This window comes from Stegostoma tigrinum, chromosome 26 (genome assembly GCF_030684315.1).
Source record: "Stegostoma tigrinum isolate sSteTig4 chromosome 26, sSteTig4.hap1, whole genome shotgun sequence".
NCBI lineage: Eukaryota > Metazoa > Chordata > Chondrichthyes > Orectolobiformes > Stegostomatidae > Stegostoma > Stegostoma tigrinum.
In genome coordinates this window covers 21,103,148-21,122,491 of record NC_081379.1, presented here as the reverse complement: position 1 = coordinate 21,122,491, position 19,344 = coordinate 21,103,148, and the positions used below count along the sequence as shown (strand labels likewise).

The following is a 19,344-nucleotide window of genomic DNA, read 5'->3' as shown; positions in this document are numbered from 1 at the left end:
TCATTTAATCTGATTTTTAAACATGCTTAATCTTTAACACTGCACTAGTTTGAAAAGAATACACTTGGTACTTTGTGAACTTAACATTAATCAAAACAGCAGGGCACAGAGTATGATGCCAATAGTGACTATAAATTGCTCTTTTATACCAGCAGAAAAATGTAAAACAGCAAGTAATGAAACACAGCCTTTTCAAACAAAAGGCCCCACTGAATGGTAATGAAGACAAAAACCACTATCATTAAATTGTATGAATAATCTAGTCTGTACTCAGTAAATGTTATAGCCACAGGTTTTGAACCAGCACATGTAAGAAACAGATAGAAGGTATGTGAAAGGCATAACTTGCCTTTTTAAGTAACAAATCCTTTTATTGTAAAAGGATAACAGTAAATATGTAATTTACTTTCACGATGGCTTTTTAACAAATATGCTATTGACTCCCATTAGGGACAAAGCAACAATTGCTAGTCATTGTACTCTGGACTTCACACAATAAACGCGAGTTGTTTTCTAATTCAGCAAGCAGAAAAACATGTAAACTAAAAAGAATGAAGAAACTGAAGTAAATAATTAAGTTCATCCACACATCTATGAACACCTTATACAACACTGCTTTTGAATAAATATTATGAGGGGGCAGATTTACAATGGTACTATTATGTTACTGGCACAAAATATCTTACAACATGCTTACTTTTAGATGTTGGCCTCTGATTTACGACATAGGTCAGCAGAAATTAATTGGTCTAACCATTTAAGTTAGACATGTTACACAGCATCAACTTCAGCTGCTCACCTAGAGTAATGTCAATTTCCACCCCCCTTCCAATATTCATGTCAGTTAAACGTGCACTGCTGCAAGCAAATGTGTTGCATTAAGAAGCAGGGAATGATCCTTTGGCCAAAGCAAAACTATCCATGATGTGAGCCAAAACGCAAAATGTGTTTTAAAAATACAATCTGTAGCCTTCTGTCCCCCTCAATCTGCAACTAATTTCAACTTAAAAATAATCATTTTTCATTAGAACACTGTAGAATTCTGAACAATTTGCTTTTGAGTTGTGGCACCTGATTCGCAATAATGCACTTTAACGCAGTTTAAAGCAAAGATAAATGCTACACATTTTCTGGAACTAGTGATCAGTTGCTTAAAATATTTTCAGAATCATTTGAATCAATCCAATCCAGCATTTATTATTTATAGTTCTAATCAACTACTAAATTAGGGAGCTTATGGTAAATTACTTATTTATTCATCATGGGATAGTGAATCAGCAACACTGAAAATAGGTATCAGAAAAAGCTAGCTAGTAAAGCATAGCAAAAAAGACATTGCATAAGCATAGGGCGAAGAATGGAATTGGCAAGTTTTTGCAACTGACTAAAATTAAATGAATTGCTAACCTCCAAATCCTGACCCGTTGGACAAAACCACCACGGCAGGCATGCAACAAAGGGAAAAAAAAGTAACTATAAAATACCACATTTTTCCCCAACATAAATCAGAAAGAAAATATTCCTGATTAATATACAAACGGCGTGTAGGGACATAATGCAAAACATTAAGAACAGACACACAAAGGCGGCTACACAACAATGCATATTACAGAACAAGACTTCTGAAGAAGGTGGACTAATACGAAGAATAATATCACATTGTTAAATTTAGTACTTAAAAACATTTGCTTCTAAACATTGGACAACTTAGAAGTATGGTTGGTGGTAAAACTGAATTGTATGCAAGACTCAACTTGAATAAAATTCTCCGAATAAATTACAAAAGATAGGAGACATTTCCACTCATCTTATTCAAGTAGAAAATTCAGAGGCTTGCCTGTAAACCTGCCAATAAATACAGCAGGAACAATTTGCTTATCAGTAGATTTCCAGATTTTGTATTGGCTTCTGTTAAAGTGAATGTTGGCAATAAATAAAGAGTTTATGTACAGCGTATTCTACCCACATTACAAAATGGAAGGATATACATTCACCACCACCACTCCACATTCACAATACTTTGTATAAACACTGAATGATGTAAGAATTCCAAATATTTAAAAATAAAGTAAAAACTTCAAAAGCATAAACAGAGATGGTATTCAATACTTACCGTATAATTGGGATTGCCTGGTTGGATTCTAAGCTCTGCTAAAACCCAGATTCCATTTGTCAATTTAAGGGATTGATATAACATATCTTGTCCTTCAACATTCCTCTTTGCAACAGTGAAAATATTATTGCTTTGAAGCTTATTAGTGACTGCATCTGCAAGTTTAGAAAACAATTTTCAGCAATTGAGGAAGCAGAAAATCTGGACAAACTCGAACACTGAAACTTGAGTAATTACATTAGCCAATCCAGCATTATTATTTAGTCCTGAAGAGGTCTGGACCAACAGCATGCAGAGTTATTTTTGAGACCTGTATTTATAATTCAGGAATGTGCATGCAGCCAATAGACACACATTACAAATTTAGTTTTCAGATTACTCAAAGTCCTAATGATGTAGCTGGATAAACCTGTACTTTGAATAGAAAAACATGGACACAAGACAACTAGTTTTCCTCTCAAAACAACTCCTGAAACCCAATTTCATACACCAGGTTTGGCACCTGCATGGTCCCATGAACAAGACAGCTCGAGTCAAAGCACAATCATTTCAAATATGTTTGAATGCAAGCGAAAGCAACTCAAATTTAAAATTAGAAGTATGACATTCTTTCAAATTGTTTGCAACTCTGTTGTTTCACTAGGCAACATTAAGTCAAATGAATTCAGGGCAAATGCTTTTTGTTTCAAAAAAAAGAACATTACTATAATCCTAAAGGAAAATACACTAATGACATAAGTAGGAAGATGAGGTCCCGAGAGCATATTCCAGGGAATTAGGAAGGAAATTTAAAAGCAAAACCTGAGCAGCAGTAATCTCAGGAATACTTCCAGTGCCATGCACTAGTGAGCATAAGAGGAGAAGGACTGATTGATCGAACGTGTGGCTGGAAGCCAGTGTAGGAGGGAGGGTATCAAATTCTCAGAAATCTGGACTGGTACTGGGGCAGGTGTAACCTGTACAAGCTGGACGGGTTACATCTTAACAGGATTGAGACCGATATCTTAGCAAAGAGAACTGCTAATCCTGTTGGGGTGGGTTTGAACAAGCTTGCGAGGCAATGGGAACCTGAGTGGTAATCCAAATCGAAAGGGAGCAATTTTGGTAACCTGAAGCTGTGACTGACAATAGAAGACAGAAGAAACAAAGCCATGCATCGAGTATGCCTCCAAAGCAGAATGTTAACACAACAAAATTGTAAGCTCTCTACATGAATGTATGCAGCATTCACAACAATCTAATAGCACATAGGAGGTAAATGGTTATGATATAATGTCCATTACAAAAACACAGATTCACGGTGACCAGGAACGGGAGCCAAGAATCAAGAATATTCAATGGGTAGGAAGTGCATACAAGAAGGGAAAGGAGTTGTACTGATAGTAAGAGATGGGATCAGTATATTAGTAAGGGAAGATCTCAGATCAGACAAACAATATGTGGAAACTGTCTGGGGGGAAACTCGGAAAGAAAGCAATATCAGACATTGGTTGAAGTTACTTATAGGTTACCAAATGGTAGTGCAGAACATGGTATAAATGAAGACATTAGAGAAGCTTGTAGCATGGGCACTATAGTAATTATGGGTGACTTCAATTTGCATATAGATTGGGTAAAAGGATTGAGCACTAAAGCTGTGGAGAATAAGTTTATTAAGTATCTTAGGGATTTTCTGAAGCATTAAGACCAGTTCTGGGTCAGGTGTGAACTGCACAAGCTGGATGGGCTTGTAACAGGACTGTGACTAACATCCTCATATGGAGATTTGCTGGTGCTGCTGGTTCTGGTTCAAACTAGCTTTTCCAGAGCAGAATATTGATGAGCCAAAAGGACAATCTCTTTTAGTATCATGTATGAAAAGGGGCTAATAGATAGTCTTGTAAAAGAACTTTCAGGGATGACTGACCATGATATAATAAAATTTTACATTATGTTTAAAAAAGTGAGGCATAATCTGAAGCAAGAGTTTTATTTGTGAATGGGAAGTTACAAAACCATGAGGCACAAATTGGACCAGTTGGGCTGGGAAATTTAAAGAATTATAACAACATATTTCAACTTCAATGTACTAAAACTTAAAAAAGGCCAGTCAACTGTGGCCAATGAAAGAAGTTAAGGATTGTATAACATTAAAAAAGGCGTATAAAATGGCTAAAGACAGTAATAAATCTGAGGAAGTTTTTAAGAATATAAAAGAAGACCAAGAAATTGATAAGGGGAGGAAAGGAAATTAGAATACAAATGTCATCCAACAAAATACAAAAGTGGACTGTGTGTTGAGTTGTAGTATTAATAAGAACACTGCACGGGAAAAATGAACGGGTTTGAAACTTGCTAAGTCCCTGGAGCCTAAAAGGCTACATTCTAGCGTCCTGAAGTTGACGACTATGGAGCTAGGCAAAGTATTGGCGATCAGCTTCCAAAATTCCATAGATTCTGGAAAGATTCCTGCAGATTGGAAACCAGCAAATGTCATTCTACTACTAAAGAAAGGAGCAAGACAGAAACAAAGACTTACAGACCCCTCAGTCTCACATCAGCAGTAGGGGAATTGCTGGAATTGGTCAAAAAATGTGTGATGCATGGACACTTGAACCAAAATCATCTGACTGCGCATAGTCAGCATGGATTTACAAATGGAAAATTGTGTTTGATGTACTTGTTAGAGTTTTTAAAATTGATAAATTGGAGTTGAGGGATGTAGATAACTTGGATTGGTTAGTAAATTTAAACAGGCTAGACAAAAGGTAATGTATTGATATAGATTAAGGATTAGCTCACAGACAGAAAAGAGACTAGTGGTAAATGGGTAACGCTCATGGTCTTATTTTTGCGCTGACGGACTATGACACATGGTTACTGCAAGGATCAGTCTGGGCCTCAGCTGTTCAGATTATACATCAGTGATTCGGATGTAGGGACCAAATGTAGTATTTCCAAATTTTTGGTTGACACAACGCTAAGCAGGAATGCATGCTGTGAGGAGGATTTAGCCAGGTTTAGTGAAGTGGGCAAGAAAATAGCAGATGATATAATATGGTCCATGGAAGGAACTGATGTGCAAAGCATTTCTTAAATGGCAAGATATTGGAAATTGTAGATGTGCAAAGGGACCTGGGTATCCCTCCCTGTCAATAAGTCACTGAAGGCTAACAGGAAAACAGGAAGCTATTACAAAGGCTAGTAGAACACTAGCCTTTAATCGCAAGAGGTTTTGAGTATAGTGAAGTCTTCCTTCAATTGCACAGAAGCTTTTTTGACTGCAGAGTAGTGTGTGCAGTTTGGGTTGCTTTACCTCAGGAAACACATTATTATCTTTTAATGGTGGGATCTTCCTATGAAGAGCTTCACTGAAACTGTCAAAATGCTTAAAGGATAGATAAGGCAGATGTGGGTAAGGTGTTTCCTTCTTGCTGGGAAGTCTAGAACCAGAATGCCTTTTTTTTAAAAAAATGGCTAAAAAATGTTGCTCAGAGGGTTGTAAATCTTTGAAATTTTTTACTCACAAGGGCTTGGAAGTTCAGTCTTCGAGTATATTTAAATATAGATTTCTGACTAGCAGTGGCATGAAGGATATGACAATAGTGTGAGTAAAAGACATTGAAGTGTTCAGTGAGTGATGAGCATATTACATAATGCAGCAAGCTCAATAACTTTTTCCTATTCCTATACTCATACCAGAAACTAGAAACCTGAAATAAACAAATGCCAAAACATTCAGCTGGTGTGGTGGCATCTGTGGAGACAAAGACATAGTTAAAGCTTTGAACTGATGATTAGAAATTGTTAGATGTCATAGGAGTCTTCTGGAAGCAAGATATTAAAATGACATTGTTTATTTTTCTGCCTTGAGAGCAAATATATGATTAGACTTAAATCTTAGTTATGGATCAAAAGAGGTGAAAGTTAAGTTTAAGTTGCTCTCTGTTGAACACTAGGGTTCAAACAGCCATACCACTAAAAAGCTAATCATTTTGGGCTATTCAGGAATTTAGCTTTAAACTGCTTTAAAAATTGAATGGTTTCTGAGACAGAAGGCATGCTTCAGGTTTCCACCTCAGCAGGTCCAGTAAGAAGTGCAAACTCTGCACCTTATAATAATTAATTTTTATTGTTACTTTTCAAACTGACAGCAACATACAAATGTATAGGATAAGTTGAGTCCATTGCGAAGAGAATGCAGGCAACAATGCTCATAATTCTTCAAAAGTCAAATTTAATGATGCGGTGTCCAATTTATTCCATAAATTAGAAAATCCACATTTTACCTGCATTAAGGTGGCAGTCTTTGATTTGGAATTGTACTTCATTCTCATTTGGAATGTCCTTCCAAGTTGCCAGAAAGATTTGTCGATCTGCACAGAAAATAAATGGGGTGCTACAACTTATGTACTGGATCCAAAATCAAACAAAAAATTCCACTTGCTTTTCATTCAACAGGAATTAATCGGCAACTTAAATTTAGAAATAAATAGTTTTACACCATTTAACTTGCTTAGGAAATATAAGCCTATGCAGTTATACATGTTGGGAGCCTTTAGTATCTCATTAAAATTGTTTGTGAGCATAAAAATGATGAGTAGACTATTTGATAGTGGCATGCAGGACTAGTCTGTCTTCACCAAAGACCCAGACACCTAAGTACCCAGTAGGAACATGCTCCCCTTCAGAGGAATTGAAGCTAATCCTAGGGTTGGGAAAGCTCACTTAGAGGTCTGCTGGGAGCTTAATTGCAAGTTTGGCTTCAATGTCTTTCACGAGTAAACTGCTTGATGCTGTCTAGGCTCAGGTGAAGAATGGGTATCTTGGCACGGTATAGGTATATTTTCAACTATGCTTGTCCCAACCAAGGATGGCACATCAGAGGTGGAAGTAGATAAGCACTAACAAAATACTTAACATTTCATGAAAATAAAAGAATAGGTATAGAAATAGACCAATTAGCCTCTCTAACCTGCTCTGCCATTCAATATGATCATGCTGGTCTCCTACTTCATTAAATAGCTCTATCTAGCTACTACAGTATTGCATCACCAACCACAAAAACACAATGACTTAAGGAGGAACTGGAGATATTGGAGGTCCATCCACACCTATCTGGCTGTACTCCATCCATGTGCTAATGACCACTGAGAGAAACCATAGCCTGTCTCCCTAATTAACCACATCTGTTAATTTAGCCAGTTTACTCCAATAACACAATTGCTGCAAGGAAAACCGAAGTTACCACAAATGTCTGAAGGCTAGGATTTAGGCAGGCACTTGGAAAGACTAGAGGTCACGTCATTTCTAATAACTAAACTTTCTATCATGGTAATTCTACAATTAGATTAGTATGGGATAAGGAATTTAGAATGTTTACACTGTTGCTTCAAGATTCCACATTAAATCCACCTATTTGGAAGGCAGTATGATGTGCATAGCAGTTTTCCTATGAAGGCATTTCTGTCTGGTACAGTCCTTTTGGGCCCCACACCTCAGGAAGGACATACCAGCCCTGGAGCGTGTCCAGTGGAGATTCACACGGATGATCCCTGGAATGGTAGGATTAACATATGATGAACGGTTAAGGATCCTGGGATTGTACTCATTCGAGTTTAGAAGGTTGAGGGGAGATCCAATAGAAACTTACAAGATAATGTATGGTTTAGAAGGGGTGGACACTAGGAAGTTGTTTCCGTTAGGCGGGGAGACTAGGATCCGTGGGCATAGCCTTAAAATTAGAGGGGGTAAATTTAAAACTGAAATGAGGCGACATTTCTTCAGCCAGAGAGTGGTGGGCTTGTGGAATTCATTGCCACAGAGTGCAGTGGAGGCCAGGATGTTGGACGCCTTCAAGGCAGAGATCGACAAATTCTTGATCTCAGAAGGAATCAAGGGCTACGGAGAGAGTGCAGGAAAGAGGAGTTGAAATGCCCATCAGCCATGATTTAAATGGCGGAGTGGACTTGATGGGCCGAATGGCCTTACTTCCACTCCTATGTCTTATGGTCTTCATCAGTGCAGATATATCACACTGTCAGCCACCTTTGCAATAGCAAATTGTAATTTGATTTTTATGCATATAGCCAAGGTCACTAAATTCAAGAATGACAATCTGGTCACCATTTTGACATGATCAATTTTGAAGAATAAAGTTTTAGGTTGGGTCAGAATCTGTCTTGACAAATGAGGAATTGCAACCAAAGAATAACTTAGTCACATGTAAAACCAGACACTGGCACAAATTCAAATTTTGACACAGCTCCAAAATCTAGTCAGGAAAAACCTATTCAGACTGGCTAGTGAGTTAGTAACTAGGAAGCATTAATGTAACAAAAAAAATTGTAGGCTAGTTTTCTTTATAAATTAGGGGACTTTTTAGGTAAGGGATTCAGAAACATGAAACGAAGTAGAACATAATAGCTTCTAAAAAAAAGAAAAAATATTAAAAGGTAAAAAACTGGAAATGGGGCCAGATATAAAGCTGTTTCAGAAAGTCAGAAAAGAGCAATGGATTGAATGATTTTCCACTATGATAAAATAATTCACTGATTCTAACTAGAAGTAAAATCCACGTGCGAAAACAGAAAAATTTCTTACTAGTCAAAAGTTGATATATTGAAATTTCACTTTGTTTTGTTCAAAAAGAAATGGAAAGTTGCATAAAGTGGAACGCAATCAGACAAGTCTTGCACAATTAATAGTGGGGTTTAGGGCAGTGTTTGCATCACAGGTAGGATTTATAAGACGGCATTTAGCAGGCTCGTCTTCATTGCTCAGACCTTTGACTAAAGGAGTTGCGAAATCATGTTGAGGTTGTACAGGACATTGGTGAGGCCTCTTCTGGAGTACTTTGTGTAGTTCTGGTTGCTGTTATAGGAAAGATATTAATAAAGTGGAGGAGTTTCAGAGAAGATTTACTAGGATGTTGCTGGGAATGGTGGGTTTGAGATATAAAGATAAACTGGAAAATTTCCCCGCCCGCCCCCCCGCCCCAGTGGAATGTAGGTGGTTGAAGGGTGACTTTATTGAGGTTTATAAAATCATGATGGGGTTAGATAAAGTGAATAGCAAGAGTCCTTTCCCTAAGGTGAGGAAATTCAAAACTAGAGAGGGCATATTTTTAAGGTGAAAGGAAAAAGATTTAAAAAGGACGCGAGGGCAATCATTCTTAAACAGTGAGTGGTTAGTGTGTGGAATGAACTGCTAAAGAATGCAGTGGATGCAGGTACAGTTACAACACATTTGGATAACTTCATTAATAGAAAAGTTTGGAGGGATACAGATCAAGTACAGTCAGGTGGGACTAGTCTAGTTTGAGAACATGGACTGGTTGGACTGAAAAGTCTGTTTCCATTTTGTATGATTCTATAAGGAATGTTTGACTGAGATTTGCAGGACCAGTAGGGAGTACATGCAAGCTGTTATCTGAAGACTAACTGTACAATTGGACTATACCAACCCTGCTTTGAAAGCTGTTTTGTTTATTTTATTTTTGTAAGCTCAAACTAAACAAGAAACTGTGATTTGACGTACGTGGGGAACGAAGCTGCGATCTCAGATTTCTGCAGAAATGGAAAATTGTTTAAAATCAGGTGAAGTCATGGGGTCTTAAAAACCTCAAATCGCACAATGACACAGACAAGTAGTTTATTGAAGGCAATGTGTAGATGGGATCAAAGAGTGGAAATTTAAAAAAGTATGCTAGTGTCACTCATACAGTTACAAAGGATCTAAATAACTAAAACCAGACATTTTGCTGAAAAACAAGGGCATGAGATTCTGGTTGGTTGCAAGTGGCTATCAGAAGAAAATTGATGACTAACCCCCGTATGGAGAAAAAATATTAATTTTACCTGAGATAGGTAAGAATTTTGAAGGACTTTGCAGGTGAACACACTGTCATATACGTTGAAAAGACTGCCTTGCAAATCTGAGGCACAGGCCTGTGTAATTTACATATTGACCATGATTCACTGTGATTATGTTGAGTTTTGCTTGTTTTTTTAAGATCAGGGCTGTTTTGTAAATTTGATCCTTTTGGTTTGCTGGTCTCCACAGAGATCATAACAATAGAATGGGGATATAATTTTCAATTCAAGACATCAATTTGTGACAGTAAGGTTAAGGTATACTGAAAAAAGTATATAAATAAAACAATAATCAGAACTACATATCAAATTCTGCATATTGAATTTAATTATAAGTCATAAGGCATTTAAGACTTCATTCATTCCTGATAATTTCAACTTTAAACAAATCATATTTTCCTATCAAATCCAACCTAAATACTATAGTCAGACTTTATACGACATTTCTCATTAGAGAAGGAAAAATAAACATCATTGTCTCCAAGCCGGAATACTTTGAAGTACTCAATTATTTCACTGGTAAAAGAAATAGCTTCGAAAAATATTGAAGAAAAATTGTATCATTGTAGTGACAGCACCTTCTGCACACTCATGATCCTGCTCACCACTGATGCTGTTCCCCAAATTCCTGACCGCTTATCACACATTTTGATCTTTGACTCTCCTGGTTGCTGTGGGTCTTTCTTTGGTTGACCTTCAGATTCACAGCCTTACTACCTTACTAACTCTTTCTACTGATCCTCCAAATTGGGCCCACTGCTGTTCAACTTACTTTCTTACTGATCCTTTCACACTCAATTCTCCCATTTACTGCTTCTTTCTGAACCCCCATTCCCATTCAAAATTCGGATCGTGCTCTAGCACTGTGAAAGTATGTGCCGTGTTAGTGCAGAAGTGCAGCGCTTGGGGTGTTATCTTCAATGTTTTATCCAAATACTCTCATCTGCTTCTCCTGAACCCTTGCTGTGAGTGAGGGCTTTGAAACTAAGCAATGAAAAGTGCAGAAGGAGCAGGATTAGGGAGTTGGAAGAGCCTCATGTCTCAGGTTATTAGCAAGAGAGTGGGATAGGAAGTGGGAAAGGCCAAAGTTGCAAGAGTCAGCAGCAAGAGGGTGGATTAGGAAGGAGAGACCATTTCAAAGTGCCGCTGACCAGGTCATGTAATGCTGTCTCAAGCTAGGAGAACCAACTTTTAAATAAATCTTGCTCATTTGAATAAGAATATATGTCCCATTAACTAAACAATTTAAGGCTAAACAACATAAAACAGGGCCTCAAGTAGCTGATTTCTGAAAAATTACTTTAAGATCTTTTTAATATTTGCTACTGCCTTCTAATTTATCCTGAATATTAAGAATACAGAAAACACTCACCCATTTTTCCATCTTCTACAAACAACATATTAATTGGGTACAGGCAGCTGAAGTAGAAGACGTCAATATTGTTCTTTACTGCAACCTGTTCACAGAGGTAAAAATAGAATTATGGTGTTCAAATCTTTTAAATAGTAGGGATTTTGTTATAATTCATTCCATCCTTGTAGAGTAATATTACACTATACAGATGCTAAACAAGATTTGGCAATGAATTTAAAAGAAAAATACATTTAAGATGCCTGTTAGAATGATTAATACCCAAACAGTATTGTAACGGTTGAGTATATGTCTACACTAGCTGCTTGTAAATATTTTACCAGGCACCATGTTTTTCCCTAAAAATTCTAAACCAAAAGCTGTAGGTTGCAGATTTTAGAAACTTGGCTAAATGGCAATAATGTTGTAGAAAGAATTGTCAATATAGTTTTACATTAAAAAACCTGCCATGGAAACTGCTTATACACTGCAAAGTGGCTTCACGATAAGTATGAAGTATTAATTTGAGAACAATTTGAACGGAAGTGGAAATAAAGAGTCCGAAAAAAGATAATCTCATCTTCCAATGAAAATATTTTGTTCTGGGAGTACTGCCCTTAGTATGGCTGATGTTCCATCACAAGAAATTTCACTATTTTGTACTAATGCATTTATATCAGTAGCAATAGTTGGGCAGAATTTCACTTTGGTTCTGCCAGGAGACAGCATTATTAACAGTGGGGAGAACGGTGCTTACAGTTACTCTGGACTGGACTTTTCGATCAAAAGAACAGTAATGCTTATTGTGCTTGTTACTGTGTACAAATGGTACAGCAAATTCAGGGGTGGCACGGTGGCTCAGTGATTAGCACTGCAGCCTCACAGCACCAGGGACCTGGGTTCCATTCCAGCCTCGGGTAACTGTCCGTGTGGAGTTTGCACATTCTCCCCGTGTCTGCGTGCTCTGGTTTCCTCCCACAGTCCAAAGACGTGCAGGCTAGGTGGATCGGCCATGCTAAACTGCCCACAGTGTTCAGGGATGTGTGGGTTATAGAGGGATGGGTCTGGGTGGGATGCTGCAAGGGGCAGAGTGGACTTGTTGGGCCGAAGGGCCTGTTTCCATATTGTAGGGTTTCTAATCTAATCTAGGTAAGGGGCAAAACATCAGAAGGAAATTGCCTAAGTCTGCCTTTAACTGTGCAGACATATGCTGTACTTTTCATAAAAATTCAATCAGATTTGTTAGAGAGACACAGTAGCTTCTTCTGTTCACTCAGCTTCCGAATGTCTTGTTTCCTTCATTTCGCTGTTGTGCGTGCGTGCAAAGGAAAGTTTTGTTGCAGATGCAACAAAATCTGACCCAAAACTACTACTGGTGTGTCTTTTCTTTCTTCCATTCAGATCACATCTAGCATGAGGGGACAAGGGTCCAGATTCACAAAGACAGTGTCATGAAACCTTTAGCATTTATCACAGCAGATTGTAAAAGAAATAAAGTGCTATGTGGCTATGTGAAAAGTAGTTGTACTGCTTTTGGATGGCTCACTTACTGAAATTGATATAAATTTCAGTTCAAATTTCTTCGAGGATTCAGGCTTAGTATGCTTAAAAGCAGATCCAACAGGAGCACTTAAATAATATCATTTTTGTGAGCTTCTTCTACCTGTGATCTTCACACAGTCAAGTGAAATTTAATCCAATAACATTCAACATTTAAGTAAATTGCCAATAATATGGCGTAGAATTGAGATAAGTACAGACCAACATAATCCAGGCAATATACCAAAATGATAGAAGTATGTACTGTTTTTCTATTATAACAGATAAGTGATATATTAGCATGTATAGCCCTAAGCCCAAATAATAGCTAGTAACTAAATACTACACGGTTGGCACCTACATATCAAGATGTCAATTCAACCTGTTTAGTAATCAACTGAGCGCTGCTTTTAAAATGCTTTGGAGAATTAAACATTTCTATCTGGTAAAAATACCCCTTTGTCTGGCAATAAACCCTTAAGTGTAGTCCTCACAATAACAAATAACGTCTGTCATTTCAATGCTAGAGTTTCAGTATCTTCTCCTTTCCACTCCAAATTAACTTAATGCACATTTAATGAGAAAAGTTCAAACTAGAATTAATTGGATTTGTTATTCAACTTCAAATGGAGTCACTGAAGACAAATTCCACAAATAGTCAAATTGGTCTTTCACCTGAAACCTTCAATTTTGCTGGCGTGACTTCATTATGGTTTTGCTTGCAATAATTCATTGTTCCACTGTTTACACAATTAATTTGACTACATTACACACCATCTTAAATAATGCAGGCTTCATGAAAAGGTGAGGATGAAAAAGTAACGTCAATAATTTCCAAGATTTAGCTGTCGCTTAACTCAGACCTGTAGGTTGGTGAGCGGATCCATCTTCATAACTGGACCAACAGTGTTCAGAGGTAGAGAGGCTTCAATTGTTTGGTTAGGAGCAAGGGGAGCATTGACTTGTAGGGGAGCAGCTGGGGCCATACCGAAGCTACAAAATAAAGAGCACGGAAGACTCAAACTTACTAAAGCAAAAGATATACTTTTCCCAAACGTTCCTTATTGGTCTGATGTAGGCATGAAAATATTGGCATTATACAACACAGCCGAAAACAAAATCATAGAACCCTACAATACAGAAGGTGGACTTTCAATTTGTTATGCCCATGCAAGCTATTTGCTAGAATTACAAGTGACATCCTCTACTCCCTTCACGTACACAAGTAGTTATTTTCTCTTCAAATATTTACCAATGTCCTTTTGAATATTATGATTGAATCCAACCTACCACCTTTCAGGTAGTGAATTCCAAATGACAACAATTTGCTGCATAAAAATTAACTTCAGGCCACCACTAGTTCTTTACGAGCAGGTGGAAATACACATCTTGTGGGGTAACATGAATAATGGCAAAGTAAACATACAAAAAGACCCTAGAGTATAATCAGTGAAGCAAAAGACAAGCCAAAAACAGGTAAAAGGTGAGAAGAACATAAAAACAGCAAATAAGCATGCTTCCAAATATAATACGCTCACAGAAGAATCTTACTAATTTATATTGGGGTTACGCAAGCTGCAGAAAATCTGACATCTACAAAACATTAGCAGTCCCTTCAGGCAACTTCTCAGAGGTATGAAATATCATATATTTGTCAATTAAGAAGGAATCATCATCAAAGACTGCTGGAAGTGCTGAAACCTGTAAAAACTTCTAAATTAAAACTAATCATTCCATCAACAATTTTAATATGATGAACAACAATGGTAGCAAAAGTTAATCAAAGTTTTAAAATGTATCTAAATACTTTTGGATGATGATAGTGACTGATTCACTTGCACATTCTCCCTCATTAAGTTCTAGCTGATGGGCGGGTTTCACATTTGGAAAAGGTAAAAATGCTGAAGTTAGTTTAAGAGATTGCTCTTCAGGTAGCAAATGAACATGGAATAGGGTCTTGTGAATTTGGCATTGATTACCTGCATTTGTTGAAACCAGAAAATACTTAACTGTGGAGAGCAAGAAATCCATCACTGCCTTGATGGATCTTGTTGTTTGACTTTCCATCATAAATCCAAAAGTTTAATTCCGTTAAAAAAAAACGACAAAAACTTGGCTGTTGGACAAGATGGGTTGTTACTGGATTTCCAAAACAGTTTGAAGAGTCACGATTGACCTGGAATTTTCATTTTATTCTCTCCATAGATCCTGCTTGACCTGCCCAGTATGGTCAGTATTTTCTGTCCCCATTCCATTTTTCATAAATTTGCTTTAGTGTCAAGTTTACAGATCTGCGACTAATGCAAGCTTAGCTTGCCAAATTTACCTTGTAAGAGAACCCACTCATTCCTGGTATTATTCAAGTAAACCTTTTCTGAATTCTTCCAATGCATTTACTTCCTTGAATAGAGAGACTAAAACTGTACACAGTACTTCAGTTGAAGACCCACTAATGTCCTGTATAAATGAAGCATAATCTTCCCCATTTTTGCATTCAATTCACCTCACAACAAACATCTTAGCTATCATAATTACTTGCTATATCTGCATACAAGCCTTTTGCAATTCAAAATCTCTCTGCAATCTATCATTGGGATAATGTGTTTCTTTTATAGTCTTTCTGCCAAAATGAACAACTTCACACACAAGACATCTATATGTAACATGTGTTCCCTGCGACAGATGTTAAATTGACAGGCCTGCAACTTCCTGCTTTCTATCTGTGCCATGTGGCATAAAGGAGTTATAGTCACCACCTTCCAATTTAAAGGCACCTTGAATGAACACAGGTAATTTTTAAAAATTAGAAGCAATCAAAATATCTCACTAGTCACTTCTTTTAATGCTCAAGAATGAAGTCCAGCAGAATTTAGGGCCTTGCGAGCCTGCAGCTCTAACAATTTAATCAGCACTACATCTCGGGTAATCAATATGGACATTAGAATTTTGTTTGAGCTCAAGTTTATGGAAATTGGCAAAGGATAGTAGACCAGCTAATGCACCACTGTCTTACGGCTTCTGTAAGATGAGTGAGGTTCAGTCTTCGTGACAGAAATGTTTATAATGCTGGAAAGGCAAATGGAAAAGATGGACTTGGAGACTGCAAGTTCTGATTTTGCCTATCAGTGCTTGCTGTGTCAATAATAAAGTTACAAAACACAGATCGTAGTTAAGGGGAGCAAGTAAAATAGACAAGAGGAGCAACAGCATGGTAGAAAACGAGGCAAGATTAGTGATTTAAGTTACATTTATTTCAATGCAAGAGGCCCGAAAGGCAAGGCAAATGAACTTGGGGCATGGATGGGAACTTGCAACTTGGATATCATGGCTACTACAGATATGGCTGAGGGAGGGACAGGACTGGCAGCTTAATATTTCACTGCATGAAAGTTGTAGGAAGGACAGAAAGGGAGGGCCTGGTGTTTTGGATTAGGGGCATTACAGCTGTACTTAGAGATGAGGGATCGTCCAATGAAGTTATATGGTGGGGGGAAACTGAGAAATAAGAAAGGGATGACCACCTTGATTTGACTGTACTACAGGGCCCCCAGTTGTCAGTGGGAAATTGAAGAGCAAATATGTAGATAGATTTCAGGTATCTATAAGAATAATAGGATTGTATTGGTAGGGGATTTTAACATTGCAAAACATAGACTGGAACTGCCATTGTGTAAAGGGCTTTGATTGGGAGGAATTTGGTGAGTGTTCAAAACAGAACTAGGGAATTTAGGAAAATAAACAAACAGTGATGTCTTGAAAAGAGTCCATTAACAGAAGAGTTGGTGCTGGAGGTCTTAAAATGCATAAAGGTAGATTAATCCATGGGACCCGATCAGCTGTATCCCAGAACATTGTAGGAAGCAAGGGAACAGACTGCATAGCAAAGATATTTGTATCATTAACACGCGCAGCTGAGGAACCAGAAGACTGGATGGTGGCTAATGTTGTGCCATTGTTTAAGAAACGCTGCAAAGAAAAACTGGGGAATCATGGACTGGTAAGTCTGATGTCAGTGCGGGTTAAGTTGTTAGAGAGGATTCCGAGAGATAGAATCGACATGCATTTAGAAACGCAAGGAATGATTAGGGATAGTCAGCATGGTTTTGTGCATGGCAAATCATCTCAATTTGACTGAGCTTTTTTGAAGAGATTACCGAGATAGAGTGATGAAGGCAGAGCAGATGTTTACATGGCCTTACGCAAGAACTTCGACAAGTTCCAGTATGGGACACTGGTTAGTAAGGATAGAATGCAAGGGATCAGGGAGAGATAGCCAATCGGATACAAAATTGGTTTGACAGAAGATGACAGGGGGTGGGGGCAGAAGGTAGTTAATCGGACTGGAGGCCTGTGATCAGCAGTGTCCTGCAAGGATTGGCGCTGGGTCCTCTATTGTTCATCATTCATATCAATGATTTGGATGAGAATATATCAGGTATGGTTAGTATTGCAGATGACCCCAAAATTGGTGGTATAGTAGACTGTCAAGAAGATTATCCAAGAGTACAAGAAGATCTTGATCAGATCGGTCAATCAGCTGAGAAGTGGCAGCTGGAGATTAATTCAGAAAAATGCCAGGTGTTGCATTTTGGTAAGACAAACCAGAACAGGATTTACGAAGTCAATAGTAGCCCTAGGGAGTGTTGCTGAACAGAGGGACCTGGAGTGCGGGTGCATAGGTTTTTGGAAGTGACATTGCAGGTAGACAGGGAGGCAAAGGTGGCATTTGGTACACGTGCCTTCATTGGTCAGGGCATACAGCGAAGAAGTTGGGAACACAATGTTGCAGCTGGACAAGACATTGGTGAGGCCACTTTTAGGATAGTGCACATAATTCTGATGGCCTTGCTACAGGAAGGGTGCTGTTAAACTAGAAATGATACAGGAAAAATTTACAAGGATGTTGCTGGGACTAGAGTGTTTTGAGTTATAAGGGGAGGCTGGGTAGGCTGGAAATTTTTTCCCCTGGATTGATGGAACTTTTAGAAGTTCATAAAATCATGAGACACATAGATATGGTGAAAGCCAAGGTCTTTTTCCGCAGAGTACTGAGTCCAAAATTAGAGGACACTGGTTTAAGATGAGAAGGAAAACATTTAAAAGGGACCTTAAGCGCAACTTTTTCACAGAGTGTCGTGCGTGTATGGAATGCGCTGTCAGATGAAGTGGTAGATGCAGGTATCTACAACAGTTAAAAGACATTTGGATAGGGTCATGAATACAAAGGTTGAGAGATATAGGCCAAATGCAAACAAAGAGAACTAGTTCAGTTCAGGATGCACAGTTGGCATGGATGAGTTGGACTGAAAGGTCTGTTTCTGTGCTGCATGACTCTATGATAAGAACCCTGAAGTATTTATTTCTAACTCCAAACTTTAGTCTTCTAAAAATCTGCTACAGGAAAAGAAAAACTATGGGTACAAATCCAAGAACTTTGGCAAAGTCCTGTGTGAAGTGTCAGAGAAATGTCAAACAAGGGGGCTGACTATCTCCTCACTTTTCCCATTCTGTCCCCTTCAACGAAAAAAATCTTCCACTTCTGGTAGACACTTTTATAGACCCTGGATGTAGGAAATCAGAGCATGTTCTTTGTTTATCTCATGAGACTAAATACTATGATTGATTAAAGAGAATCAAATCTTCATCACTGCCTTACATATTTATTCACTGGAATTAGAGCAGCTCTGCTATTTGTAATAAATCTCACTTCTTCCAGTAAGAAAGCAGTCCACAATCAGGTCACAAATACAGGGCAGGGAAAGTCAACTTCCAACATGAAATGATGCTCAGTCTGCTTACAAAAAAAAAATAACCAATTCACACAGGGCATCTATTGCAGGTTCATATTTATAATAAGCTCCATTTTTAAAATAAGTTTGCATCTTCAAAGATATACATTTTCATCACAGCATAGCTGGAGAAAAGAAGAGCAGAATATTTCTTAAATGGCAAAAGTACAGATCGGTCACTAAAAGTTAGCATGCAGGTGCAAAAAAAAAATTAGGAAGGTAAATGATGCTAGCCTTCATCGGAAAGGGACATCAGTACAGGAGTAAAGATGACTTGGAGCAGTTGCACAAAGCCTTGATCTGACCTCAACTGGACTATCATGTACAATTTTAGACCCTTTACTCAAGGAGGGATCTATTTGTTAGAGGGCTGCAACAGAGGTTCATCAGATTAATTTTAGGGATGGCAGAACTGCCTTATGATGAGAAACAGACGACGGAGCCTGCCATCCTTAAGAGTTTCAAAGAACGAAGGATGGCCTCATTGAAACTTGCAAAATTCTTACAGCACTACAGGGAGAAGACACTTCTCTTGGTTGATTAATATAAAACCAAGAATAAGGGTTAGGGCATTTAAAACTGAAGGGCTGAGAAATTTCTTCATTTAGAATGGTAAACCTTGGAATTCAGTATCCTGGAGGGCTATGAAAGTTCAATGCGTGTTCAAGATAGAAATCAACAGATCTCTGGAGACTACTG

The 19,344-nt window shown here is 38.0% G+C and overlaps 1 protein-coding gene across 2 annotated transcripts in view; it reads right to left on the bottom strand.

The window, feature by feature from the left end:
• Positions 1-19,344, bottom strand: part of ap1b1 (adaptor related protein complex 1 subunit beta 1) — a 68,767-nt gene that overhangs the window by 2,209 nt on the left and 47,214 nt on the right. For both annotated transcript variants that reach the window (XM_048555853.1, XM_048555855.1), the window contains 4 exons: positions 13,720-13,849; positions 11,339-11,423; positions 6,382-6,468; positions 2,114-2,268 (listed from right to left, as the gene is read on the bottom strand). In XM_048555853.1, the coding sequence (XP_048411810.1) occupies positions 2,114-2,268; positions 6,382-6,468; positions 11,339-11,423; positions 13,720-13,849 (457 nt within the window). The remainder of the gene's footprint in view (positions 1-2,113; positions 2,269-6,381; positions 6,469-11,338; positions 11,424-13,719; positions 13,850-19,344) is intronic.